This window comes from Orcinus orca, chromosome 10 (genome assembly GCF_937001465.1).
Source record: "Orcinus orca chromosome 10, mOrcOrc1.1, whole genome shotgun sequence".
In the NCBI taxonomy this organism is placed as follows: domain Eukaryota; kingdom Metazoa; phylum Chordata; class Mammalia; order Artiodactyla; family Delphinidae; genus Orcinus; species Orcinus orca.
The window spans coordinates 78,653,800-78,681,161 of record NC_064568.1 but is presented as its reverse complement, the minus strand read 5'-3'; the positions used below and the strand labels follow the sequence as shown (position 1 = coordinate 78,681,161).

The 27,362-nt window shown below is 34.9% G+C and overlaps 1 protein-coding gene across 3 annotated transcripts; it reads left to right on the top strand.

The window, feature by feature from the left end:
- Positions 1-5: 5 nt before the first annotated feature.
- MMUT (methylmalonyl-CoA mutase) lies at positions 6-27,307 on the top strand. 3 transcript variants are annotated; one of them, XM_004267501.4, is made up of 13 exons: positions 6-182; positions 3,550-3,974; positions 5,182-5,549; positions 8,994-9,151; positions 9,899-10,070; positions 11,353-11,601; positions 14,006-14,117; positions 15,528-15,643; positions 17,489-17,604; positions 19,185-19,316; positions 20,472-20,619; positions 23,006-23,173; positions 26,979-27,307. In XM_004267501.4, exons 2-13 carry the CDS (start codon positions 3,590-3,592, stop codon positions 27,105-27,107), a joined length of 2,253 nt encoding a protein of 750 aa, XP_004267549.1. In that variant the 5' UTR covers positions 6-182; positions 3,550-3,589; the 3' UTR covers positions 27,108-27,307. The 3 variants fall into 3 exon arrangements, with proteins under 3 accessions (XP_004267549.1, XP_033279740.1, XP_033279741.1); XM_033423849.2 differs by having other exon boundaries at positions 6-186; XM_033423850.2 differs by lacking the exon at positions 6-182 and having other exon boundaries at positions 3,925-4,065.
- Positions 27,308-27,362: the final 55 nt, after the last annotated feature.

Sequence of the window (27,362 nt, the reverse complement as noted above, 5' to 3'; positions counted from 1 at the left end):
GCGAGAGTTCAATGAGATTGGCTGGAAAGAGAGCGGTATCGGCCGACGCCTCCGTTCCGTCCCGCTGGCCTTTGCGTTTGCTTGGTCGCAGGCCCAGCTTTGGGGACCTTTTACTTGTAGGGCTGGGGGCGCCGAGGTCCAGCCGTTCTCTCCCGCGTCCGCGGTCCGAGATAGGCCGACCCGTGAGTAAGACCGTGCACCTTGAGGAACGTCAGCCTTTCAAATCCCTCCATTCTTCAGACTCCTCTCTCCCCCCATACCTGTCCTCTGAGCCTCGGTCCTTTCCCTCCTCCCAACCTCCCAACTTCCTCCTTCTTTACTTTACGACTGGGAAGGGATCCCACTCTCCTCTACTTGCTTCTTAGGTTTAGATTCTCCACTGACCGCTCTCTTTCAGCGAGGGGGAGTCCGGAGGTACTACAGGATAGAAGGTGCCTTTAATGTCCCAGAGGCCATGTCGCCATCTTCCTTGGCCCCCCCAGGCACCCCGAAGTTTCTCTAGGCCGAGGGCGATTGTAGATTTCAGAGAGATGTGCTGGCTTCACAGCTGCCTTCCGTCTAGGCCGCGGTGATTGTGAGGGTTTTTTGTAAGAGGTGGCGGGAGTGGAAGTGTCTTTCTGTGTACAGATGAAGGTGAGGGTGAGAGGGGGAAAGACAAGTCTAAGTTGACATGAAAGTGTAAATTACTAACTTGTTCTCATTTTTATCTTGAAAGAGCAATCCTTCGTAAGCTCGAAACTCTGAATAATCTGTTTGTGTATGTGTGTCACAGTTAAAATCATTTAATGATTTTTCTCCCAGTATTTTCTTATGGTTAATGATTTATTTATGCTAATAGTACATTTAATTGGCATGCTGTATGTTGTCCTCTCCAAGCTAGCTTTTCTTGAAGTATTAGTGCGGAACCACACGTAAACAAACTTGAAAGTTATTTGATTCAGAGCTGTATGTAGGTGTTTTACCCATATTTTTTGAGGGTGTGGGGTCAGGCTTGCTTCATCGTTGCTCTTTAATACATTCTAACCATCAATAACTTATTATATTTGCTTTGCATGTTGCTTCTTTGGATGCTGAAGCCTCTCTTGATGGATATGAGAAGAATGCAGAAATCCTGTTGCCATCAGCAGAAGTTGTGTTCTTATCTAAAAGTGATGGTTATTTCCAACCGTTACCAATTTGCCATGCAATTTTAGGAAGTCACTTATATAATATAAGGCTCTTTCCTGTCATTTATCCAGGTTTAGAAAAGCCCTACCTGTATTTTGTGTGAAATGAGTTTGATATTATCTGTCTGCAATCTGGTCTCAGGCAGTTTTCAGATTACTTTTTATATCATTACTACCCTAATGGTTCAGTTATAAATTAATTATTTTTCTCACCCACGTTTTAAGCTGGTACCTGTAGTTTATGGCTCACAAGAACTTGGATGACAAGGACCCCATGGATTTAATAGAGTAAAAATCATTGTAGTTAAAAAAAAATAGCAATTGTTTTTGTTGTATTTCTGTTTCGAGTTTGTTCTATGCACTTTTTTAACTAGTTGAACACATTGCATTTACAGTTTTTTATCTTTCACTTAATACTTTTTGAGCCTATCTCCTTTTTTAAGAAACTGTGCATAACATATTTTAAATTTTAACTTATGTATAATATACTTACAGGTAAGTGCACATATCATAATTGTAAAATTTGAGGCATTTCCACAAACAACACATCTGTATAATAGGAATTCAGATCAAGACCATCACCCCAAAGCTCCTTTCTTGCTCCCTTTCTCTCCTAGTCAGCATACGTAACCACTCTTCTGACTTCTGACATCAAAGATTAGTTTTGCTGATATCCTAAACATATTTTAATAGCTATATAAAATTCTATAATTTATATATACTGTAATTCACTTATTTCTTCATTGTTAGACATTGATGATGTTTCTAAGTTTTCTTTACTACAAGTAAAACTATAGGGAACATGTATTTTATCTAGTAACTTTCCCAGGACTGATGGCCCTCAGTGGAATGGCATAATCATTTCAGAGACCTTTTGTGCGTATTGCCAATTTGCTTTTGGAAATAGTTAAATCAGTTAATACTCCCACTGGTGGATTGTCTTTTTGTTTCACAACTCCCTAACAAATGTTGGGTATTCTTATTTTCTTTTAAGCTCCACTAAATTGATAGGTAAGAAATAGTATGGAAAATAGAATTTTAGGCTCACTTTGCTGTTGCCTTATCTACTGCATGGCATGATGAATATATTGATAAAATTTGCAACTCAAAATCTTTTAAAATACTAGGCTCTACATATTGAGTCTATATGACTCTGACAAGGATTTAGTAACTCAGGTGAACAGTTACTGCTTTTCTGTGTGGAATTTTGATCAAGCCACTTTATTTCTGTATTTCTCTGGACTTTAATTTCTACATCTGTAAAATGATGAAATCGGACTTAGTTACCTAAAATGATGAAAAAGACTCTGCTAATTATCAGGAATATACAGCTCTGATGTTGGATCAGTTTATAGAATAGAGGAGAATATATACAGTATATGAAATTATATATATGTGTGTTTTGTATAAACATAAAACATATATAAAGAAATATTTTATATGAACATAAAAAAAACAACGTTCTAATATATTGTAGTGTGGGAGATGATAAATGTATAAAGAGGGAAACAGAGCTCTGTGGTATGGATTACTGAAGAGGCCATTTAGCTGAGCTTGTAGTTTCAGGGACTGGCTGTGAGTATATTAGTTAAATGCTTCCTAGGTTTAAATGCTAGGTCTTCCGTGCCTCAGCTTCCTCATCTGTAAAATGGGGATAATATTAGTACCTATTTCTTGGTGGTGGTACGAGGATTAAAATTGCTGCTCTACATAAAGTCCTTAAGGAGTGCCTGTCACATAGAAAGCCCCGCGTACTGGAGGTGATCCCTTAGCCAAAGAAGAGTATCTAGGTCGATGGAAGAGCAAGAGCATGTCCCGGAACTTTGACGTATGCAGGGAACTGTAGGTAATCCAGTATCTCTAGAACACAAAATGTGTAGAGGTCAAAGGCAGAGGTGATTCTGAGAGATAAGCAGGGATCAGGTCATGGGGGCCTTGAATACCTGTTTCGTTCACCACTTTTTTCTTCAGCGTCCAACACTGCCTGTCATAAAGTAGGTGTTAAATAAAAACCTTTTGAATGAAAAAGTTAGGAGGCAACGCTCGATCCTCTACGTGATGCAGAGCCTTTGAAAAATTTTACGAGAAGTGTGATGCATGATCATATTTTCATTGGTGTCAGTGTGTGGAGTGAATGAGAGGGGGTAAGACTGGTCAGTAAAACCAACTAAGAGTCTCTTGAGGGAGAGGACTAGAACTAGAACAATGATAGCAGTTGTGGAAAAGAGGGACCAGAGTTATAAAATATCAGGTGGAGGGGGCAGCAGAGGAGAAGAGATGAAATCATACTGGTATACCCTTTCTTTCTCTTTTCCCTTTTCACCAAAAGCTCCTATTTTGCTGCTGTCTTATAAATACATATGCACTGTGTTTCTTTTTCTAGGTCAGTTCTCGTTCCTGTTGGGTGTTTTCCATGCTCCATCATGCTGACAGCTAAGAGTCGGCTTTTTTTGCTTTCACCTCATCACCTGAAGCAGCTGAAAGAGTCATCAGGCTCCAGGCTTATATGGCAGGGACTTCTGCATCAGCAACAACCCCTTCACCCAGAATGGGCTGCCCTGGCTAAAAAGCAGCTGAAAGGCAAAAACCCGGAAGAACTAATATGGCACACCCCAGAGGGGATCTCCATAAAGCCTCTGTATTCCAGCGGGGATACCAAGGACTTACCTGAAGAACTTCCAGGAGTAAAGCCATTCACACGTGGGCCGTATCCCACCATGTACACCTTTAGGCCCTGGACCATCCGCCAGTATGCTGGTTTTAGTACTGTGGAAGAGAGCAATAAGTTCTATAAGGACAATATTAAGGGTGAGATTTTAGTGAGACGTAATATTTATGGTCAAACATACACTTCCTCATCTTGGTTTTTTTGAAGGGAGGCTGGTTAATTTCTATAAAGGTAATAGTCACTTTATAATTTTGTAGTTAAGGCTGTACTCTGAAAAAAAGTGAATGTTTTTCAACTTCCATGGTCAAAAAGATAGATGACCCAGAATAAAGTGCTAAATTCTTGAGAGTAAACAATACTTACATGCACATTGTGTAAAAGGAATTAGGTGAAGTGAAGCTGTATGAAGAAAAGAGACCTTGGCTTTGCCTTTGAGAAGCTTTTACTTAAAACCATCAGGATAGGAATTGGAGGGGAAAATGCTTTAAGTAATGACCCAAGAAAGGAATAAACAAATGATCATGTACAAATTTTAGTTTTTTGCGTGGTTTTCATAATTCTATTTCCCATAATATTTGAATGGTCAAGACAAGAACAAAAATAAATAAGCGAGCATACAAATACTAAATTATGTTAACTGTATACAAACAGCCATATCTTTTCATGAATCTTAAATATATTTCTATCAAAAATTGTTAAGATAAGGCTTCACTGGTAGCACAGTGGTTAAGAATCCACCTGCCATTGCAGGGGACATGGGTTCAAGCCCTGGTCTGGGAAGATCCCACATACCACGCGGAGCACAACTAGGCCCGTGCACCACAGCTAGTGAGCCTGCACTCTAGAGCCCGTGAGCCACAACTGCTGAGCCTGCATGCCACAACTACTGAAGCCCATATGCCTAGAGCCTGTGCTCCACAACAAGAGAAGCCACCGCAATGAAAAGCCCGTGCACCGCAACGAAGAGTAGCCCCCGCTCGGCGGCAACTAGAGAAAGCCCACGGGAAGCAACGAAGACCCAACACAGCCAGAAATAAATGAAAAATTTTTTAAAAATCGTTAAGATAAAAAAATCTTGAGATGGACATGAGATATGTGACACGTTTGGTTCCATCTATCCTTTATTATAGTGAAGTCTGGAATTCACTTTGTGTATTTTAGCACATGAGAAACAGCAGACTTTTAGTAGGAAATAAAGTATTTTATTTAAGTTTGTTTTGAGCATAAAAAATGTTTATTATAAAAGTATAATTTGATGAGATGAATCAACACTAAGTAGTGTTAAAGAAAATCAGTTTACTTTGATGTCAGACTCTAATCCTACATTATTTTTCTTTATATATTTAGCCGGTCAGCAGGGATTATCAGTTGCTTTTGATCTGGCAACTCATCGTGGCTATGATTCAGACAACCCTCGAGTTCGTGGTGATGTTGGAATGGCTGGAGTTGCTATTGACACTGTGGAAGATACCAAAATTCTTTTCAATGGAATTCCTTTAGAAAAAATGTCAGTTTCCATGACCATGAATGGAGCGGTTATTCCAGTTCTTGCAACTTTTATAGTAACTGGGGAAGAACAAGGTGTACCTAAAGAGAAACTTACTGGTACAATCCAAAATGATATACTAAAGGAGTTTATGGTCAGAAATACTTACATTTTTCCTCCAGAACCATCCATGAAAATTATTGCTGACATCTTCCAATATACAGCAAAGGTATCCTTTGTGGTTATTATAGATTTTGCTGTAGTTCTTTGAATGTAGGAATTTTTATAAAATGCCATAGCCTAATTTGAATTTGGTAATTGAGTCAGAGTAATAGTTGTAGTATAGAGTCAGGGTGTGGGTTTTGTGTTTATGTGTGTGTATTGTTTTTATTTTTTGGTCTTTAATGTACTAGTTTTGTGGTCTGTCATTACCTGTGGGAATCTGGGCAGTAGATATTTACTGTATTTTCTTTATTAAAATTTTTATTCTCTGATATTTGTTAGAATCAGGGAGGGCTCATAATTTACACTTCTTTTATTTCTCTCCAAAGTTCAGATCCAGTTGTGAATAGACACTGGTGTCAGACAGATGGGGATCAAAATATTAGCTTTATTTCTGCAAAAAACTGGATTAGAAGATAACACTTATATCTGTAACCACAATGAGGTCCCTAATATTTCACCCCTGAACTACGTTCATTTTCCCAAGATTGGTGAGAAAATAAGGTTCTTATAGTATTCCTATATTAGCAGCAATCCTTCTACAGGGAAACATAAAGCTTCTTCATTTCCTCTGAGTAATTCATTTATATTTTCCCCCATCATTCCCACTTTACTTTTTGCTGGCAATGCTCTCTTCTTACCTACCTTAAAATTAGACCATTATTTCATAGCAAAGGGCACATCTCTCCTGCATCATCAAAGCTTTTTTTTAATCTCTTTACCTCTTGTAATTGCTGTTATCTCCGAACTCTTGCTAGCATTGCCTGCTCTCCTCATTTGATAAACTTTATACTTTTCAATTTTATTGCTTTTCATAGATTCCATCTGCTCACATGAATTGTATAGAATACATGCCTTTCACCTTTTTCAGTTTCAAGAACACATGCACAGGAGGATTGATTTGAGCAGTATATGACACACACACATACACAAATAGCAGTAGCTTTAAATAGGAGTCAATTCTGTTTCAACTGAAAAAAGTTGGAAGGTAGACTCAAGGTCTTGGTTGTATGGAAACACCGCAGTCGTGAGGATTCCAGCCTCCTTTCATTTGGCTTCTCTATTGTTTGTGTGCCAGCTCATGATTAAGGAAGTAGGTGGGCCGGCTGTGTTTGTGTGGGGAGAGGGACCTAGCCCCTCTGATTAAAGGTGAACTTCCAGAAGGAACAAACCAAACTTCCACTTATATCTCAGTTGACAGAAAGAGGTAAGATTGGAAATGTAGAACACTTTGGCACTGAATGTATGGTTCAGGTACAAGAGGAGAGTAGAGAATGGCTATTGGAGTGGATAGTACCAGTCTGCTGTTATGTACTTGGGCATTTAACCTTGTGAAACACTAATGTCATCTACAAGTTCAAAATTGCTTTATATAATCTTTCATATAAGTGATAAAAGTACCAGTTTCAGATATTGATCAAGTATGTTATTTGAAGTAACTAAACTTTTATGTTGTTCCTCTAAAAAATATTTAATTGTGACAAAATACACATAGCATAAAAATTACCATCTTAATCATTTCCAAGTATACAGTTCAGTGGCTTTAAGTACATTCACATTGTTGTGCAACCATCACCACCATCCATTTCCGGAATTCTTTACATCTTGCAAAACTGAAACTCTGTACCTATTAAATAATAACTTTCCATTCTCCCCTTCCTTCAACCTCTGGCAACCACCATTCTACCTTGTGTTTCTATGAATATGACTACTCTAAGTACCTCATATAAGTGGAATCATACAGTATTTGTCTTTTTGTGTCTGGCTTATTTCACTTAGCGTAATGCCCTTGTTTCATCCATATTATAGCCTGTTTCAGAATTTACTTCCTTTTTTTAAAAAATTTATTTAATTTATTTATTTTTGGCTGCGTTGGGTCTTCATTGCTGTACGTGGGCTTTCTCTAGTTGCGGTGAGCGGGGGCTACTCTTTGTTGGGGTGCATGGGCTTCTCATTGCAGTGGCTTCTCTCGTTGCTGAGCACGGACTCTAGGCACACAGGCTTCAGTAGTTGTGGCTCGTGGGCTCTAGAGTGCAGGCTTGGTAGTTGTGGTTCACGGGCTTAGTTGCTCCGCAGCAAGTGGGATCTTCCCGGACCAGGGCTTGAACCTGTGTCCCCTGCATTGGCAGGCGGATTCTTAACCACTGCACCACCAGGGAGGCCCAGAATTTACTTCCTTTTAAAGGCTGAATAATATTCCAATGTTCCCAGTGTTTCTACTATTCTTAAAAAAAATTCTATTAAACTCCTCTCAGTAGAGAAGCACATGTTTGTTTCCTTCTCGTTTGTAACTCCAGATATATTCAAGTAGTCTCTCAATTCCATGTAATTCAATCCCCTTATTGCTTTTGTGATGAACATTTTTCAAGAACTCTTGGTTAGTTATAAATAAAATATTTGCAAATGTAAAATACAGATAATCCATACCATACACTAGCAACAGCTAACCTTTTATGATGACTTACTGTGTACGGGCATAATACTGTACTAAGTTGTTTAGATGAATCGTTTCTTTTAATCCTACAACAATTCCATGAGGAAGGTAGAGTTATCATCTCTATTTTATAGGTTAGGAAACCAAGGGATAACAAGGTGAGAAACTTGCCTATAGTCTTCTGGCTAGTTAAGTGACATGACTAGAATTTGAGCACTCTGACTTGAGTCCATGTTCTGAACCAACTGTAATGAGTGTCTGATTTAGTTTTTATTATTTTATCTTTGGTTAATTCTTGGAAGGATAATCGTTTTTTGGTTCTGCAGGTTCTATGTGATATGTACCCCACCTAATGTGACATTTTAGGGGGATAGTGGATTAGTAGTTGTGGTAGAAGGATCCTGTCTGAATTATCCTTAGCATTAAATGTCACAGTAAATCAAACTGAAAACTTTGATTTTTAAGCCATGCATTTTCTCCTGTTTTGATATATAGTACTAGCACTGAACCATTTTCTTTTTTTACCCACTGTGTACTTATTCATATTCAATGAGTTCATTCAAATAAGATAATTAATAACTAGTTAATAATAATTAAATTTATACATCTTCAGCAGATTCTCCCAAAGGTTTGAGGTCTTAGGACCTCTTATGAGGTCAAAGTCATGAGTTTGGAATTAAAGATGTCATCATTCAGTTCTTGGGCCAAAGGTTACATTCCTAACCTCAGCCAGCTAATTTCAGAGTTTAACTTTCGGTGCTAAATGGTGGTTGGTGATTCTTTTTCACTAGAAAAATAAAACAGGTACAGTCCTTACAGTGGTTCATTGGATCAGCCATTTTAATTGGAAAGTGAATTGAATGTAACTAAACATTAAATATTTTCAGTTAATATTATGAACTAATTAGTATATCTGAATCAAATATCATTTTAAAATAATATTGTCTTTTAGAAGATAGATTTAATAGAACCTTTCTTATATTTTTATTTACAGTTGTATTTTTTTATTTTATATAGCACATGCCAAAATTTAATTCAATTTCAATTAGTGGATACCATATGCAGGAAGCAGGAGCTGATGCCATTCTGGAACTGGCCTATACTGTAGCAGATGGGTTGGAGTACTGTAGAACCGGACTCCAAGCTGGCCTGACAATTGATGAATTTGCACCAAGGTGAGTAAATTAAACTCAGATATTGCCTCAACATTAAGAAAGTTCACAGGACCATTTTATGAGTGTATAGCAAAAAAAAAATATATATATATATATATGTATATATATATATATATTTTTTTTTGTGGTACGCAGGCCTCTCACTGTTGTGGCCTCTCCTGTTGCAGAGCACAGGCTCCGGACAGCGGCCATGGCTCACGGGCCTAGCCGCTCCACAGCATGTGGGATCTTCCCAGAACGGGGCACGAACCCGTGTCCCCTGCATTGGCAGGCGGACTCTCAACCACTGCGCCACCAGGGAAGCCTGCAAAATATTTTGATAAAAATGAATTTGTATATATAAATATACCAGATTTTTTTTATGTTTTATATGAGTGATAAAGAGGGAATAAGCCAATACTGTTTATAATTAAAATTCAGAATTAAATTTTACTGTACTTCTTGGTAAATTAGAGGAATTTTGGCCTCTGCTGTTCAGAGAACACAATCGGCACATTTGACAAATAATATTAAAATGTAAATATGGTTTTCAAGACAGATTTGCTTTTGTTCTTTTAATATTTCCATTTTAAAATACAGAAGTCATCTATTATTACACGTTTAAGGTTACTGAAGTACATATGTTTTGTTTTTAATTCAAACTAAGTAGCTTGAAATTAAAATCTGAGCTTTTTGTGTGTATGTATGTGTGTATGTGATACAATTAATTTCCATTTTATAATCAAATTCTGAACTTTACTATTTTAGGTTGTCTTTCTTCTGGGGAATTGGGATGAACTTTTATATGGAAATAGCAAAAATGAGAGCTGGGAGAAGACTCTGGGCTCACTTAATAGAGAAAATGTTTAAGCCTAAAGACTCTAAATCTCTTCTTCTAAGAGCACATTGCCAGACTTCAGGATGGTCACTTACTGAGCAAGTATGTATAACATTTAAAGTGTAGAATTTTAGTAAAGTCATATATTTTCTTCTAAGCGCTTGGCATAGTCAAGAAACAGATTTAAGAACTTATCTGCTAATATTTGAAAATCATAATTATTCTGAAGCGTAGTGCATACTTATATTTGTTTTTACACAAATTATAATAAATAAATAAAATTGGCCCCCTCTGTTGGTTAACAATATAAAATCATTTAAATCTTAGCTTACATGCAGGACTGTGTATTTTACTTTTTTAAAAGTAAAAAAATGTGATGATAAGGAAGAAGTACAAATTATAATTTAAGTAATATTGTCTTAAATAATTTTAATGGTTAAAATTCTTAACACAAAACTTCCTCATTAAAATTTGATTTTATACATACAAAGTTTTTTATTATAGTTGTGTTTAAATAAGCATGCATGCAAACAAACAATTTAAAAACTATTATCACTTGAGTAATCTATTGAAATTTCATTTCATTAAAAAATTATGTGGTGGTGATCTTTTTTAACATGCATTTTCTTTACATATTAAATTATTTTGATACATTAAAATAATTCATAACTTTAAAGTTACATTGCTTTTATAAATTTAAAACAAATAAAAACTAGTAGTCTCCATATTAAATATGATTTCAGGTACTTATAAATGGAGAAAAATAGATTTCAGAGTTGGAAAGAACTTTAGTAATTGTTTTTGACTTAGCCTCCTCATTTTTACAGCTAAGGAAGCTGAAGTTCAGAAAGGTCCAATGACTTGTCCAAATCACAGTTAGGAACAGAATGAACTAGAAGTCATATTTCTTGTCTTATAGTCCATTGTTCATCTGTTTTATTAATCATTTATTAATAAATCATTGTCAGTTTTGTGTACCTCATTAAGGTAGATACTTCAAGGTATACAATAATTAGGAGATAGTGAATTATGAAATGAAGTATGTTAATAATCTACGTAGACAAATTGTACATTCATGATGCACTTATAGAAGACTATTTAGGCAATACAAAAATAAGCACAACAAATACATATATTTCAGATGATTATAAGAGGCAATGTTTTAGTGCCTAAGCACAGACTAGATCCTTTGGCTCTTAATCCTAAATCTGGTTTGTTTACTTATTTGTCTAAATTTATTAGATATTCTGAAGACTAATACAGACTTTGGCAAAGAAAGTATGCATCAGCCACTGCTTAATCATTGTCATCTTTTACGGCTGCAATATATATCAATTGTTGCCTTGTTTTGTTTTGATTTTTTGCCTTTTACTAAATGTTTTAGGATCCTTACAATAACATCATTCGTACCACAGTAGAAGCAATGGCAGCAGTGTTTGGAGGGACTCAGTCTTTGCACACAAATTCTTTTGATGAAGCCCTGGGTTTGCCAACTGTGAAAAGTGCTCGAATTGCCAGGAACACGCAAATCATTATTCAAGAAGAATCTGGGATTCCTAAAGTGGCTGATCCTTGGGGAGGTTCATATATGATGGAATCTCTCACAAATGATGTTTATGACGCTGCCTTGAAGGTCAGTTTCTCCTCTTTGAAACTTTGTTTATAAGATTTACAGATTTATAAAGATTTATAGATTTTTGATTTATAAATCAAATCATTTATAGATTTATATCAAGATTTATAAAGTGTTTCAGAGAAAAGGGAATTTTAGATTTGACTTTATAGTATTTAAAACTGAAGCTTAATTTAAAAATACATTTGTATTTGTATTAAAGTATTTTATTTCAAAGAGTTAAAAAGACAACTAATGTTAAAAGACTATAACAAAATAGCAGTTCTTTCTCCTCCACTTGCTTGTTTTCCTGCTTCCTTGAGTCAGCTACGTCTTTTTGTTTGTTTTTATCTCCATGTTTTAAAATTACATGTATATACTCTTTGTTCTAATTCAATCAATTTTAGACCTTATCTACTGCTTTGCTAGTATGGTAGCTTTGTATTTTAGCTGGATCTTGTCCCTTCTTTCCTTTGTCCCATATTACCAATATAATTATATCTCAATGTAAATCCTTCCTGAAGTCCTCTATATTCTCATTTGATTTAGACTGGTTTCTCTCTAGACCGTTGTTGTCCTTGACCTTCCCTTTGTCATTATTGTCAGAACCCTTTTCACCTCTGCTATGTTGAATCTATGTCCTGAATCCTGTCTCTTTGTTGATTATCCCTTGTTATTTTGAAGCACATCTTATGGGCATCTCCTAAAAATGGTGCATGGGAGATGAATTAGTTGAAACTTTGGATGTTTGAAAATGTCTTTATTCTACTTTCATATTTAATTGATAGTCTGGGTTTGAAATTTTTCATTTGGGAGTTTGTAAGCAAATTTGTAAGCATTCACCTACTTTTTATTCTAGCTTTCAATATTTCTGTTCAGAAATCTGATGCTATTCTCACTCAGGATGTCTCTTTCTGAAAGTTTCAGGATCTCTTCTTTATTTTTGTGTTGATGTACCTTGGTGTGTGTATTTTTTCCTGCACTGTCCCCTTTGGTGGACATTTTTCACATGGTCCCTTTTTCGTGTTCTCATAGCTCTGGGAAATTTGTCGTGTATTATTTCTTTGATAATTTCTCTCCACTCATTTTCCTTTGGTTTCTCTTTTTAGAACTTATAGTTATCAGGAAAGGCCCTCCTTAAATGATTTCTGACATTTTTATCTGTTCTATAATGCATCTTTGAGTTTTTGTTCTGGTTTTTTGGAGAGTCATCACCTTTATCTTTCTACTTAAATATTTTAAAATTTATATATCATATTTTTAATTTCTGAGAGCTCATTTTTGTTTTCTAATTTTTCCTCTTGCATTCATACTAGTTGTTTCATTGTTACAGAATCTCTTCTTCTTTTTCTGAGGATCATTATATTTTTTGAAGTTTTCTTTTATATCCTGTATTGTCACTGTTTCCTCTGTGTGCCTTTTTGTTTGCAATCTTATCATTCAGAATGTAGGTTTTTGTTTCAGTAAGACATCTTATCCTTGCCTCTCCCTGTACTTGATGTTTCATAGTCCATTGCTTCTCTAGTTCAGTAAATTTTGGTTTTCCTGATAGAATGGGAGAGAGGTAGTTGCAAATTCTCAAGTAGTCCCCTTCTTTTTTAGCTTCTTAGAAGATTCTTGGCTTCTGTTGAATCCAGTACAGGTTCTTCTTTCTTGAATCCATCAGCAGAAAGCCAGTTTGACCTTGCTCCTATCTACGAAATTGTATTCCATTCCACCATCCATTTTCCACTGTCTCATGTATATATGAGGCTGTGATTGAAGATTTAGGTATTTCTTGATGTCAGTAATGCTAGAGTTATATCATTACTCTGCTGCTCAAATTGAAAAATAAAATGGCATTTTGAAATATACTTTTTAGAGTATTTATGTAACCATGAAAACTTTATTATGTAATTAAAAATAAAAATTACAGAATTAGTGTTATCTTTAGTTGGCTTCTAAGACTTGAGCGAGAGATTTTTGTGTTTTCCAAAATATACTTTTTAGTTTATCTGTTGTCTTTTTAAATAATTTTAAGCACAGAATATCTTTTTTCTTATTGATATAATTGGCATATTAACATTGTATTAGTTTGTGTACAATGTAAGGATTTAATATATGTATATATTGTGAAAGGATTATCAGAATAAGTTTAGTTAACATCCATTACTACACACAGTTACAGGTATTTTTTCTTGTGATGAGAACTTTTAAGATCTATCTCTTAGCAACTTTCAAATATATAATACAGCATCATTAACTCTGCAGAATTTCTAATTAATGCTCTGTTGTTATTTCTTTTCTTATGAAACATTAAATTTACCACTAAAATAGTTTATAATTTTATTAACATTAGTAATTATATAACATAACACATTTGTATTGTTTATTAAAATATTTTCATCTTCTCTTCTAGTTTTATTAATCTGTTTTTCCTTGTTAGCTCATTAATGAAATTGAAGAGATGGGTGGAATGGCCAAAGCTGTAGCAGAGGGAATACCTAAACTTCGAATCGAAGAATGTGCTGCCCGAAGACAAGCTAGAATAGATTCTGGTAAGATATAAAGTAGAAAAGTTTATATGTGAAATCCAGTATTTAAAAAGAAATATTGGGGCTTCCCTGGTGGCGCAGTGATTGAGAGTCTGCCTGCCAGTGCAGGGGATGCAGGTTCGAGCCCTGGTCTGGGAGGATCCCACATGCCGCGGAGCAACTGGGCCCGTGAGCCACAGTTGCTGAGCCTGCGCGTCTGGAGCTTGTGGTTCGCGCCGGGAGAGGCCGCAGCAGTGAAAGGCCCGCACACCGCGATGAGGAGTGGACCCCGCTTGCCGCAACTAGAGAAAGCCCTCGCGCAGAAACGAAGGCCCAACACAGCCAAAAATAAATAAATAAATTAAATGATGTAAATTCTATTTAAAAAAAAAAGAAATATTAATTTCTGTTTGAAGATAACATATAAAGTTAGTAAAACAAAAATTATAGAAAAATGAAACTTGGATAAAATGTTTCTCATGAATCTATATGTATCTATCTCTGTGTTTGTATTTTTGCATGCCTGGATGCACATAAGCAAACATATGTACAAAGTATGTGTGGAGGTTTGCCCATTTATTATGTGTATATATGTGGGTAGATATCTCCACCATTTTGAAGATGACATTATTATTGGTCATTGTGCTCTGCATTGGACTGTTCATTTATTTATTCATTCAATCAGCCAATACTTTTTTAGTCTTTAGTATTTGAGACACTGTGTTATGTCTGGGCATACAACTGTGAATGGGACAGACATGGTCTCTACACCCATAGAGCTTACATTTTGGTAAGAGAGAGAGAGAAAATGAACAAGTAAACAAATAAATAGACAAAATAATTACGGATTATGGTAAGTTTTATGAAGAAAATAAGAAAAGAGGTATATCCTGAGGTAGGATATACCTCTTTTCTTGGTGGGATGTCTTTAGCTAGAGTAATAATCTGGTAGTTTGAGGCAAAATATATTTATAGTGTTAAGGAAGTATAATTTGTAATTCTGGTTTATCACTTATAGATTTTAAAGGTATTTTTTGTTTAAAAGTGATTGGCTGTAAGAGGATTCAAGAAAATATTACAAAAGCCATTGCATGTTTGTCTTCTACCTTATAAATCTTAGTTGGTAGCTGCTACTACAGTTTTAATTTTGTAGTGTTAGAAGAGAGTTTATCAGAAACTCTGGGAAAGCATATAGTTTGGGTGAATAATCAAAGCCCTCCCTTACAGAGATTCTGATATATACCTGTCTTTTCCCCTCCTATCCCCATTCCATATTGGTATTCACTGATCTATATTGAAATTTCATTAAGAGTAAGAATACTACTTAAAAATATCAAACTTATAAGGAAAATATGTGTGGTGATCAGAGCATTACTGTTAGACAGTTATTTGTGAATAGAATCTACATATTATTTTCTTCTGGGAGATTAACAGGTTCTGAAGTAATTGTTGGAGTAAATAAGTACCAGTTGGAAAAAGAAGAATCTGTGGATGTTCTGGCAATTGATAATACTTCAGTACGTAACAAGCAGATTGAAAAACTTAAGAAGGTAATAACAGCTGTCATATTTTGAACGTTTTCTATGTGCTGGGCACTGTCCAAGCCCTCATGCTGTCCTGCTGCATTGTTAGAACCACCATATGAAGTGTGTATTATTTCCCAGCATTTTAAAGGTAAGGAAACTAAAGGGAGATGGAGAAACTTGCCCAGGATAAATAATTACGCATCCAAGACTCAAATCTCTAAGTCTGTTGACACCAAACACTCATGTTTTTAATCATGATATCTGCTTCTGTGAAACGTATGCATTCTTATTAAAAACCACACCATAATAACAATGCCTTCTATAATTTACACATTTGAAGTAAGGTTTAGATGATTATATAACTCACTCAAAGTTAAAAACAAAATTAAGTTCAGAGTCCATATTTGAACCCAGGTCTTCTCCCTGTAATTTATTTCCATGTTCCTGATACTACTATGAAAGAATCATTTGCTTTCAATTAAAAAAAAATTCAAATATATTTGAATAGTGCTTTAGTAAGATACAGTTTAGAATGAAAGATATTTAGATTGAAACTAGAGAACTGTTTTAATTTCCAGTTTCTCACTGAGATGAACCAAAGTATATAAAATACTAAAATAGATAAAACATATTAATTCTTACTGCTGTAACCTATATATTTCTATTGTATGAAGCTACTTTGGTCTCTTAATCTCTGGCTTTAGTAATTACTGCTATTTCTAAGGCAGGAAAGTTGAAATTTCTTGATGGTTTTTTCTGTTAACTTTCCCTATGATTGTTTAAGATAGGACCTTTTTCCCCTCAGTTCACATGTTCTTTAAGAATCCAGTAGACTTTGTCCAGTTAGACTGTATGTGTAACTTTCAACTTCCATTTGTTTTTTCTATTAGAGTTAATGACAGATGTTTAATGATATTGTTTCCTTTTTCACCCTCATTCAGGAGATAATGACTCCTCTCCCACATTTTTGTCATTTTTTAAAGGGTCCTATTTAGGATGTAGCATTATATTTCCAGTGGTCACAAAAGTCTCAATATTTATTATATTTGGAAAACTGCTTTTTTCCTCTCGTACTTAAACTCTCTTAAACACACAGCTTGAGGGCATCCACTTACCATAAATGATGATCTACCTTATTTTGGGTAAGAGTGAGAAATTCAATAATGATAATGGGTTTGGGTTCCTCCTTGCCTTTAATATAAATTTTCTAACCCATCTCTGCTTATAGATATGATATAATTTTAGTGGCATCTTAGGCAGTATCATATTTTAGACTTTTTTACAGGTGGTGAAAACTTGTAAAAAATTGGATTTTAGGTAACTTTGTTTAGGCAGGTTGTTGGCAGAGCAGAGTAGAGCTAAGACCCAAGGGAAAATGTTTTTGACTACACTTTTCATTGTCTTTCTCTCTCTTTTGCAGTATTTCTCATTGTTTCTGTCTCTCTTTTTCTCTCGGGATTATTTTTAAGTAGAATAGCAATATACATACATATTATTACCAGTAGACTATTAATTAGCTAAGGGAAACTTAAAATATAACTGAAATATTCCCTAAGTTATAATCTATTAAGTAGCATGTACTACTTGGGAGGGTCAGCACTATTATTTATTATTGCCCTGCTTGTTTCTGAATTATCAGTGTTATACAGAATTTAGTATTATTTTAGGAAGTCCTTTAATATTGAGGGAGTGAATAAATGTAATGAATATCAATGCTAGGAAACATACTATTCTCTTCTATTTTTTTCTTTTGTTTTTAAAGTTAGGATTATGGAACAATTTGCATATGATATAAATAAGAGTATAATCTGATCTCTGTTTTATTCTCTAATCACATGTATGGCCCCTTTCCTTACCCTTTTCTGTAAGGTCAAATCCAGCAGGGATCAAGCTTTGGCTGAGCGGTGTCTCACTGCCCTGACTGCATGTGCTGTCAGTGGAGATGGGAATATTCTCGCTCTTGCAGTAGATGCAGCTCGTGCAAGGTAAGGATATGTAAGTTTGGAGATTTCCAAATCCTAAAAGTTGACCAGTTTAGTTTTTCAGGGTGTACTTAAATAAAAGGCTGATTCTATAAACCATGTGAGCCTAAAAGAAAATATTGGAAACCAAAAAAAAAAAAAATCTTGTTTTTCTTCAACATCTGTGCATTTAAAACATTAATACATTTTGAATGAAGTGTATTAATATTCGTGTATTTCCCTGTGGCTCAGGACATTTGGAGCTATTATAATAAACCTGTGTCACTGATTTACAGGTTGAAGTTTGATGTACTTTCAAGGATAGGGAGACATTATTATGTTGGACAGTAAGCAAACCCGCCCTTTGTCCAAGCTGGACAGTATCTCTGTCTTCCAAGGCTGTGTACTATGTAGACATCTCTGAAAAGATAGTCCAGCATAAAGGCAGTCAGTGCTTTGCCTTACAGAACATGCATAAAAGCAAGTGACACAAAAACTTTTCTCCCAATATACGATAATGTCAAAAAGTAAATTATTTTTGCTTTTCTTGTTTATTGCTTAATATAATGGACTTTTAAGTTGTTTCAAGTGCTTAAGGGATGGAGTATATCGGTTGTTTTTTTGTTTGTTTTTCAGTTTTAATTTCCTTTTTTTTTTTTTTTTAATTTCTTAAAAGAAATAAGATGACTTCCCTGCTTAAAATCCTTCAGTGGTCTCCCAGTCCTTTTAAATTAAAACCTAATCTTAACCATGGCCTGCAAGACTGCTGGATATGATCCTTGCCTACCTCTCTGACCTTGTCTTATCCTACTTCCTTTGTTATGCTGTGTACCAATGTCCTTCTTTCTATTTTTAGAACATAAAACATGTTTTCCTACTTCTCAGAGCCTCTGCATTTAGCATTTCCTTTTCAAACACTTTTCCCTCTTAAGTTCCCTCGTGTGTCTCTTTCTCATCATTTAGGTCTTAGTTCAGAAGCTGTATCTTCATATCTTCAATATCCCTAAAACATTTTTCCCAAACACCTCATTCCATTTTGCCTATTTTAGTGTCTTTATAGTACTTATTACCATATGAAATTATCTTATTAATTTATTTGTTTGTTAGTGCATTATCTGTGTTCCCTAACTAGATAAATTCTGCAGGAGCGGGTACTTTTTTTTTTGGTTTTATTTATCACTGTATCTCTAGCACTTAGCAGTGCTTGGCCCATATTAGGCACTCAAGACGTGTTGAATGAATTAATAACCAAATGGAATATGCTAAAAGATTTACTTTTTATCAAAAAATATCAGTAGGAATTTTGGTCTTTGCCCATTTGTATTGTTAAGCAGTGAATTATTCAGTAACCTTTAGATGCTTGTCTATTAGTAGTTTTTAGGTCATTCAGTCATTTTACAGTAAAGGCATTCAGAATCATTTTTTTTTCATAAGTATTCTGAGGAAAGATCCTATCATGAATGCAATAGAAAGCATTCAGATTTAGATTTTTGACGACCTATTTTTGACTTAGGTAAGAAAATATGTCTAACTATATTGAATGTTAAGTTAAATATTTTTATCCCAAATAATGATGTTAACAGAACTTCCATTTAATATTTTAGATGTACAGTTGGAGAAATCACAGATGCCATGAAAAAGGTATTTGGTGAGCATAAAGCTAGTGATCGTATGGTGAGTGGAGCCTATCGCCAGGAATTTGGAGAAAGTAAAGAGATATCATTTGCTATCAAGAGGTAATATGTGAGATTTCTTAAACCAGAATGTCATCTTTTCTGTTAACACAATCCCCATGAATCTACGGTGGGCTTAATTTTTTCATATACCACTGGAAAATATTTGACTTGTACTTTCCTCTTAATCTGTAGCTTTACTAAAATAATATTTTGAACTTTCACCACAGTCCCCTTTAGGAGTTTCTCATTTCAAGCAAATGTTTGTTTAACTAACATTGATATTGCTTCATATCCTCCAGGTACTTAGATTTCAATCTCCTTACGATGGTACATTTTCATATTTTCTTAAGTTTTATTTACATTGTTTAATTGCTCAAATAATTATAAAATCTTACTTTTCCTATTTGAAAGTAAATATTTGGTTGCCATCTCTGCAAAAATTAAAATCACTCATCACTGGGCTGACAGTAAATAACTGTCAAACATGATTTGGAAATATGAATTAATATAAATTGATCATGCTTCTGAAGTGTGAGTAGTAGCTTCCTGATGATTAGTTTTCTCAACCACTGTAATAAATTTTCCATGAAAAATATTATGTCACTACTCATATATGAAATAAATATCAAAACAGCCAAGGTGAAAGTCATCAAAATGGAACATTTTTTTTTCTTTTAACAAAAATAAATTTGTTTCTTCATGCTTTTTCATCTGAGGTGTAAATTTATTGATTTAAGCAAGCAAGTATTTTGATTATACATTAAGATACCACATTGAGGTCACCTTGGGGGAGTTCACACTTGTGAAGGGTAAGTGAGATATGGACAGTTCAAAACAGCTAGTGAGTCACGTATATGTACAAATATTTCTGAAGGCATTTTTTAGTTTATATTTAACTATTTCTGAATATTGTACTCTGGGGACTGTCTTAAGTTGTAAAGTTGTTATTTCCTTATCTTGCTTCACTGTGATGTTCTCAGTGTTACAGGCTTACAGTCTGTGCCATCTTTCAAATTTTTTTCTAAGGGGGGAGATGGTAAACATACTCAGGCTTTAATGGAGTTCTTAATGTGAAACAGAGATATTAACAAAATATGAGTAGACAGATTAGATGTTTTAAATAAACTTGAAAGATTTACTGCAAATAAATTAGAGTCTTATATCTTACCTTTGGGCACTTAATATATAACTGTTGTATTTTAAAATGTTCCTTAGGGTTCAGAAATTCATGGAAAGTGAAGGTCGTAGACCTCGTCTTCTTGTGGCAAAAATGGGACAAGATGGACATGACAGAGGAGCAAAAGTTATTGCTACAGGATTTGCTGATCTTGGTTTTGATGTGGATATTGGTCCTCTTTTTCAGGTATTGAAAACTGTTGGGAGGAATTTCAAGTACTATTGCTACATACTGTGGATAGGTCAACTGGAATGAAGACTAAAAGAGTATTCATTGCATTTTCACCGGGAAAGAAGTAAATCTTCCTGAAGAGGCCCAGCCTTTATAGTCTCCCATAAGAGTTTTCCCATTTGGGATTTTAAAATATTACTCTAGAGAGGCTAGAAGAAATTTTTACTATAAAGAGTTAGCACAGACTTCTGGAGATATGTCCTGAACTGTGTTGGTAGATAAATATGTAAATGTGTTTAGAGTCTTAGGCATTTAAGGTGGGTTTTGTTAAGAATCTCAAATATGTTTCAGATTAAACAAATAGTATACACTGTATTTAGATTGCTTTCAGTCTTCCTCTAAGTTGAATACTTTCCCATTCTACTTTTTTACTTACATTTTGCTGTCCTTTTGCTTTAGTTTGTTTGTTTTAAATAGTGATCAAATATAATGCATTTTCAATATTTAGTGGTTAGCTTTTGGGAAATAATTTTTCATAAAATAAAAGAATTTTTAAAAAGTGTTGTCTAAAGGAACATTGGCATCTAAAGGAATTTCTCAAATAACCAAAAGTTCATTTCCCCATTATATACCATCTGCAAAAATATAATTTGTCTTTTAGTACCACCAACTTTGTTAACCGTAATTCTACATCATTAAAAAAAAAACTTATCTGTGGCTGAAGGTACAATCATGCAGTTCTCTGATGACTGATTCAATTAAAATTAGATTTGATGTTTTTAAAATTGCAACATTTGATCATTTAAAATACAGTTTAATTTATATAAACATAAGGCATGGAACTGAATTGTTTAAATGGAATTTTTTAATATAAATTTACTTATTTATTTATTTATTTATGGCTACTTTGGGTCTTTGTTGCTGCACGCAGGCTTCTCTAGTTGCAGCGAGCGGGGGCTACTCTTCGTTGCAGTGCACAAGCTTCTCACTGCAGTGGCTTCTCGTTGCAGAGCATGGGCTCTACGTGCGTGGGCTTCAGTAGCTGTGGCATGCGGGCTCAGTAGTTGTGGATCTTGGTCACCTCAAGCTGAGCTCAAGCTCAGTTGTTGTGGCGTACGGGCTTAGCTGTTCCTAGGCATGTGAGATCTTCCCGGACCAGGGCTCGAACCCGTGTCCCCTGCATTGGCAGGCAGATTCTTAACCACTGTGCCACCAGGGAAGTCCCTAAATGGAATTTTAATCTAATCAATTTTGGTAGCATGTATGATATGAATAACAAATCATGCTTAAATTAAATGTCTTACCTCTAAGAAATCAATAGCAGGAATATGCACATTTTTAAAGGTTTTAATTTTGTGTGTTAATATTCTTCAGACTCAAAGTTTTACCAATATGTTGTATGACTTACCTAGAGATCTTCTTGAATGTGGATCCATTACTGAGTATAAAATCTTTTGATTCTGTGCTAAAATTATGAGCCTTAAAATCGTGCCAACTCAGAAAATTCACAGATTTTGATAGTATTTTTAGTGCTTATAATTGTGCAGTGGTTTCTCAGGTGGCCTTATCCTTCCCAGTTGTCTCAATTTACATTACATTTACAATAAGAAACTTGTAGTTACTTTTTATATGAAATGACTTAAATATATGTGTACAGTATCAAAGCAATGTCACGGACTCATTACAGAGCAGATACGATCTTTGGTAATTCAATTCATAATAGAATGTTTGAAAACATCCTTTATGCTTCTATATCCCAATAGTTAAATCAGTTAATAAATGAGAGGCATGCCCTCCTTGGCACCATCCTTTCTCTTGTTTATGCACTTTCCTGAGTGCTGTAGCCCCTTAACTAGTTTCTATAGTTCTCACCTTATTTTGCTCCATATATTACTGTTAATTCTGTGTTTCCATGGGAGAATGAGGTCCTGGAGCTTCCTAGCCCACCATCTTGTTCTTTCCCATTCTATTTTAAAACCTAAGGCTCACTTTTTCATGTTGCATTTTATGTTCAGTCTTTTATTTCTTTATAAATCCTATCCCATGTTACCTCTCAGTAAATGTTGATAGTGAAGACAACAAATGCATTTTTTAAAAATTATAATGAAGAGATAATATATACTTTGCCTATATTCCTACTTTATCTTGAACATTTTGGGGGGAATTATATTTTGATGTAACTTAAATCTAATTGATAGTTTGTAGTGCTAGAAGCAGATATAGCCCTGGTGTTTATTATAATAATTGGATGAGTTGGTATTTGATGATGAAATATGAAGTTATATTCACTTCAAGATTTTTAATGAGGAAAATCTTAGAATGTTGATTGAAGTAGTGTAACACTTTAGAAACACTTTTCGGAATAAATAATGATTTGTCTCTTTACTTTTGAATTGTTCAGACTCCCCGGGAAGTGGCCCAGCAGGCTGTGGATGCAGATGTTCATGCTGTGGGTGTGAGCACACTCGCTGCTGGGCATAAGACCCTAGTTCCTGAGCTCATCAAGGAACTCAACGCCCTTGGACGGCCAGATATTCTCGTCATGTGTGGGGGGGTGATACCACCACAGGTATTGTTCATCTCCTACATTTTCTAGTACCATGATGGGAAATCTGAGTAGCTTATTCATAGTCCTTTAATTTTGTATATACTTTCTCTAAAAATTTGTTGCAGATTTAGAGCCAGATCATTTCCTAGGTCATTTACTAAGTAAATTCTATAAAAGTGGTCCATGTTGTTTTCTATTCAGACTATATTATAATTCAATATGCATAATTTGATTTAATGATATATAATGCTTGTATGAGAGAGTTGCCTCCCTACAAACTCGTCACCTAGATAGAGATCTATCTTCTTTATATTCAATAAGCAATGACGGAGAAGGAGCAGGATAAAAGTAATAAAATCTCACAACTGGAGTAGCGAAAAATGGTGAACACACAGTGACTATATCAGCCCCTCCCTAGAGGTAGAGTGAGCACCCCTTGTCCTAGCAGTGGAGCCAGTCCTTTAGTCAGTCAGTCGGTAACACGCACTTCTGTTGTTTTAGAGTCACTGCCTTGTCCATTTCCTGCCTGTTCCCATTCCTAAATGTTGCCTTCACTCAGCACTGTATAAATTACATTGTCCTGTAAGAGCCCCTTTTTCATGAAGCTAATTTGATTGGGGAATAGTTTTCTTAGAGCCAAAAATACCTAATTCAGATATAAATGGAGTCAGCCTGTCCTAAAAATTATTGGCTGAATGGGGCAGAGGTGGATTCTTGAACAAAAAGGTAGATCCTCTTAGGAAAGGAGAAATGGATGCTAGGTAACAATAATGTCAATTAATTTATTAAGGGGGCAGGGACACCTTCCTGATAAGTTAAAATAGTTAAGATATAAATTGGGTCTATTTCCAGTTTAATTTTTAATTATATCAAATTTTCTTCTTTTACTAAGAATGGAAAAAGTATTGAGTTACAAGAACTTTACATGAAACTGCTCCTAAGTAAATGATTCATACATACCATAAAGGCCTCACCACTATATAGCAGGAATCTGTCAATGACATGTGACCTTGTGCCCATGTCTACAATTGTTTTCCCTCCATTACAACTCAGAATATAAAATAATGAATATACTACTTAGGAAATGAGAAAATACACATATGTATGAGGTTGTGAGATTGGTGACAATGTGGGGCTGGTGACCAAGCTATGTATTACTTATTCTCTCTAACAACACAATACTTAATGTGTTACAGTCAACACAAAACTGCTTTTGTTAGCACATTTGCTCTTACCTTCATAAATATAGCTTACTACTTGGGAATATAAAGGGCTTTTAGTCTTTACTGCTGTCTGTCTGTGGAACACTTCTATCTATATTGCAGTTTTAGAGTCTATAATCCCTAAGCTCTTGGGCATGATATTAAAATTTAAGAACCAAAATAATTAGGCAGCACAAAATACTGGCATTGAAATATGAATTGAGAAGAAATGCAGGCCTGTTATATAAGTGAGCTGACATTTTCAAGAAATATATTTTGTATAAGTCTCTGGATATTTAAATTACCTAGAATATCTGTAGGTGTTTGCCATACTTTTTTCCCCATGAGTTTAAAGACTAAGGATCATATTCTATAATGACACACTTGTGTGTGAACGTGGGTATCCTTTATAATATAATTATATATCAGTTAACACCCATGCATTTTTCTCATTATTTGTTTCCAGTAAATATATAAAGTGTTGCTATTATTCAACTGAAAGTCTCTTAGATTTTAGATTAGAAAGCACTAATATATGGCGGTTAATCAAAATGATTGAGCCATTGCCATTGTGGAGCTTATAGCGATAACACATGTTAAGTGCCATTGCAGAATTATGGTATTACAAGAATATTATAAGGAAATAATAGAGATAGAAAAGAAGTAGCTGGGGGATAATTAGCATGACCATGTAATTAATCATCCAATGTGATCACTTTTAAGAATGAAAATGAGTACTACTAAAAAGGATGCTGCAAAAATAATCCAATTAAAAAATGGACAGAGGATCTAAATAGACAGATGTCGACAGGTACATGAAAAGATGCTCAACATCATTAATTATCAAGGAAGTGCAAATCAAAACCATGCGGTATCACCTCATATCTATTAGAATGGCTATCATCAAGAAGATAAGAAATAACAAGCATCGTCAAGGATGTGTAGAAAAGGGAACCTTTGTGCACTGTTGGTAGGAATGTAAATTGGTGCAGCCAGTATGGAAAACAATATAGAGACTTTTCAAAAAGTTAAAAATAGAAGTACATATGATCCAGCAATTCCAATACTGGATATTTATCTGAAGAAAACAAAAACAGTGACTTGAAAGATACATGCACCCCCACGTTCATAGCAGCATTATTTACAATAACCAAGACATGGAAATAACCTAAGCGTCCATCAGTGGATGAATGGATAAAGAAAATGTGATACACACACACACACACACACACACACACACACACACACACACAGAGAGGAATATTATTCAGCCATAAAAAAAATGAAATCTTGCCATATACGACAACATGGGTGGATCATGAGGGCATTATGCTAAGTGAAATAAGTCAGACAGAGAAACAACAAATACCACATGATCTTACTTATATGGAGAGGAACAGATGGGTGGTTTGCCAGAGGCAGTGGTAGAGGGTGGGTGAAATGGGTGAAGGGGGCCAAAAGGTACAAACTGTCAATTATAAAATAAATAAGTCCTAGGAATATGTGTACAGCATGGTGACCATAGTTAATAGTACCGTACTGCATATTTGAAGGTTACTAAGAGAGTAGTATGTAAGTAAGTAAGTAAGTAAGTAGTACCTTAGAGACTAAGGACTAAGGACATAGTACTAAGTAACTAAGAGAGTTACCAAGAGCTCAGTGTGTTACAGAGTTTTAAGTATAAATCTTAAACTCACAGCTCACAAGTTGCACTCACAAGTACACACACAAAACTCAGAAGTGCACACAAAAAGAATTGTGTAACTAGGGTGACAGATATTAACTAGACCTACTGTGGTGATCATCTTGCAGTATATACACATATTGAATCATTAAGTTGTATACCTGAAACTAATATTATGTGTCAATTATACCTCAATAATTTAAAAAAAAAGACTCATGGGAAAAAAAACAAAAAAGCTGTTGCAGCAATAAGCACAAACCAGAATGTCCTGGAAGTATGATCATCCTAGTGGGTGAGGATCAGGGCTTTACAGCACGTCCTAATACAAATATTCTGATGTTAAAACAATCCAAAGCCTGGAGCAGTATTTGTGCCCTGGGAATCTTTTCACTCAAACTTTGTGTAAAACTAATAAACAGCAGCAGCAACAACAGAGAATTTTTTTAAATGAGTTAATTTTCATTTCTAGAAAACCTAATTCCATCACGAAGCCGAATTCAAAGTACTACACCATTCACTAGCTGTAGACAAAATTACCTTGGAGGAAATAAATAGCCTTGTACATTTAAAGCTATAATGTGTTGCTAAATTTAACACAAATAATGGCAAGTAGTAAAAATTTAGGTGAGAGAAAATTATGGTTTAGGGCTCAGAAGTTCTCAATTGGTGGACCATACAGCTTCCCACCACAAACAACACACTGGGGTGTCTGGAAAATGGGCAGGATGTCTTTTGTTCTTTTAATGTCTTGGAGTACTAACGGTGGTGCTAGTGGCAGTTCCAAGCAAGGAAGAAGTTTTCAGCCCCAAATGCCAAGAGTGTACCAGATGAGAAAGTTTGGGGCGTTGGGGATAAAGAAGAAAGGACAGCATTCATTGTCCTTTTGTTTCATTTTCTTGAAATTAGAAATATTGTCCTACTAATTAAATTCTTTCAACAGGATTATGAATTTCTGTTTAAAGTTGGTGTTTCCAAGGTATTTGGTCCTGGGACTCGAATTCCAAAGGCTGCCGTTCAAGTGCTTGATGATATTGAGAAGTGTTTGGAAAAGAAGCAACAATCTATGTAACATCCTGTTTTTGTTTTAGCTTTCTAAACTATTCTTTCAGTAATGATCAAAGAAGCCACGTCTTCAAATTATTCAGCACCTAATATGTGCTTTCCTGAAAGCTTTACATTCAAGCACCTGACTTATAAGAATGTTGTTATGCTATAAATGTGTATGTATAGTTTCACTTTAATTTTGAAAATTAAAAAAAATCCTTAAAAACTCTCTATAACGTATGCTCAATACTTTGTCAGAAACTCTAGACAAAGGTATTAT

What these genes read in the sequence shown, in the direction of transcription:
- MMUT (XM_004267501.4), top strand. Translation starts at nt 3,590, where the DNA reads ATGCTGACAGCTAAGAGTCGGCTTTTTTTGCTTTCACCTCATCACCTG. An exon ending in TCTTCCAATATACAGCAAAG is followed by an intron (nt 5,550 to 8,993) that starts GTATCCTTTGTG and finishes TATTTTATATAG; the next exon opens with CACATGCCAAAATTTAATTC. An exon ending in ATATTGGTCCTCTTTTTCAG is followed by an intron (nt 20,620 to 23,005) that starts GTATTGAAAACT and finishes TGAATTGTTCAG; the next exon opens with ACTCCCCGGGAAGTGGCCCA.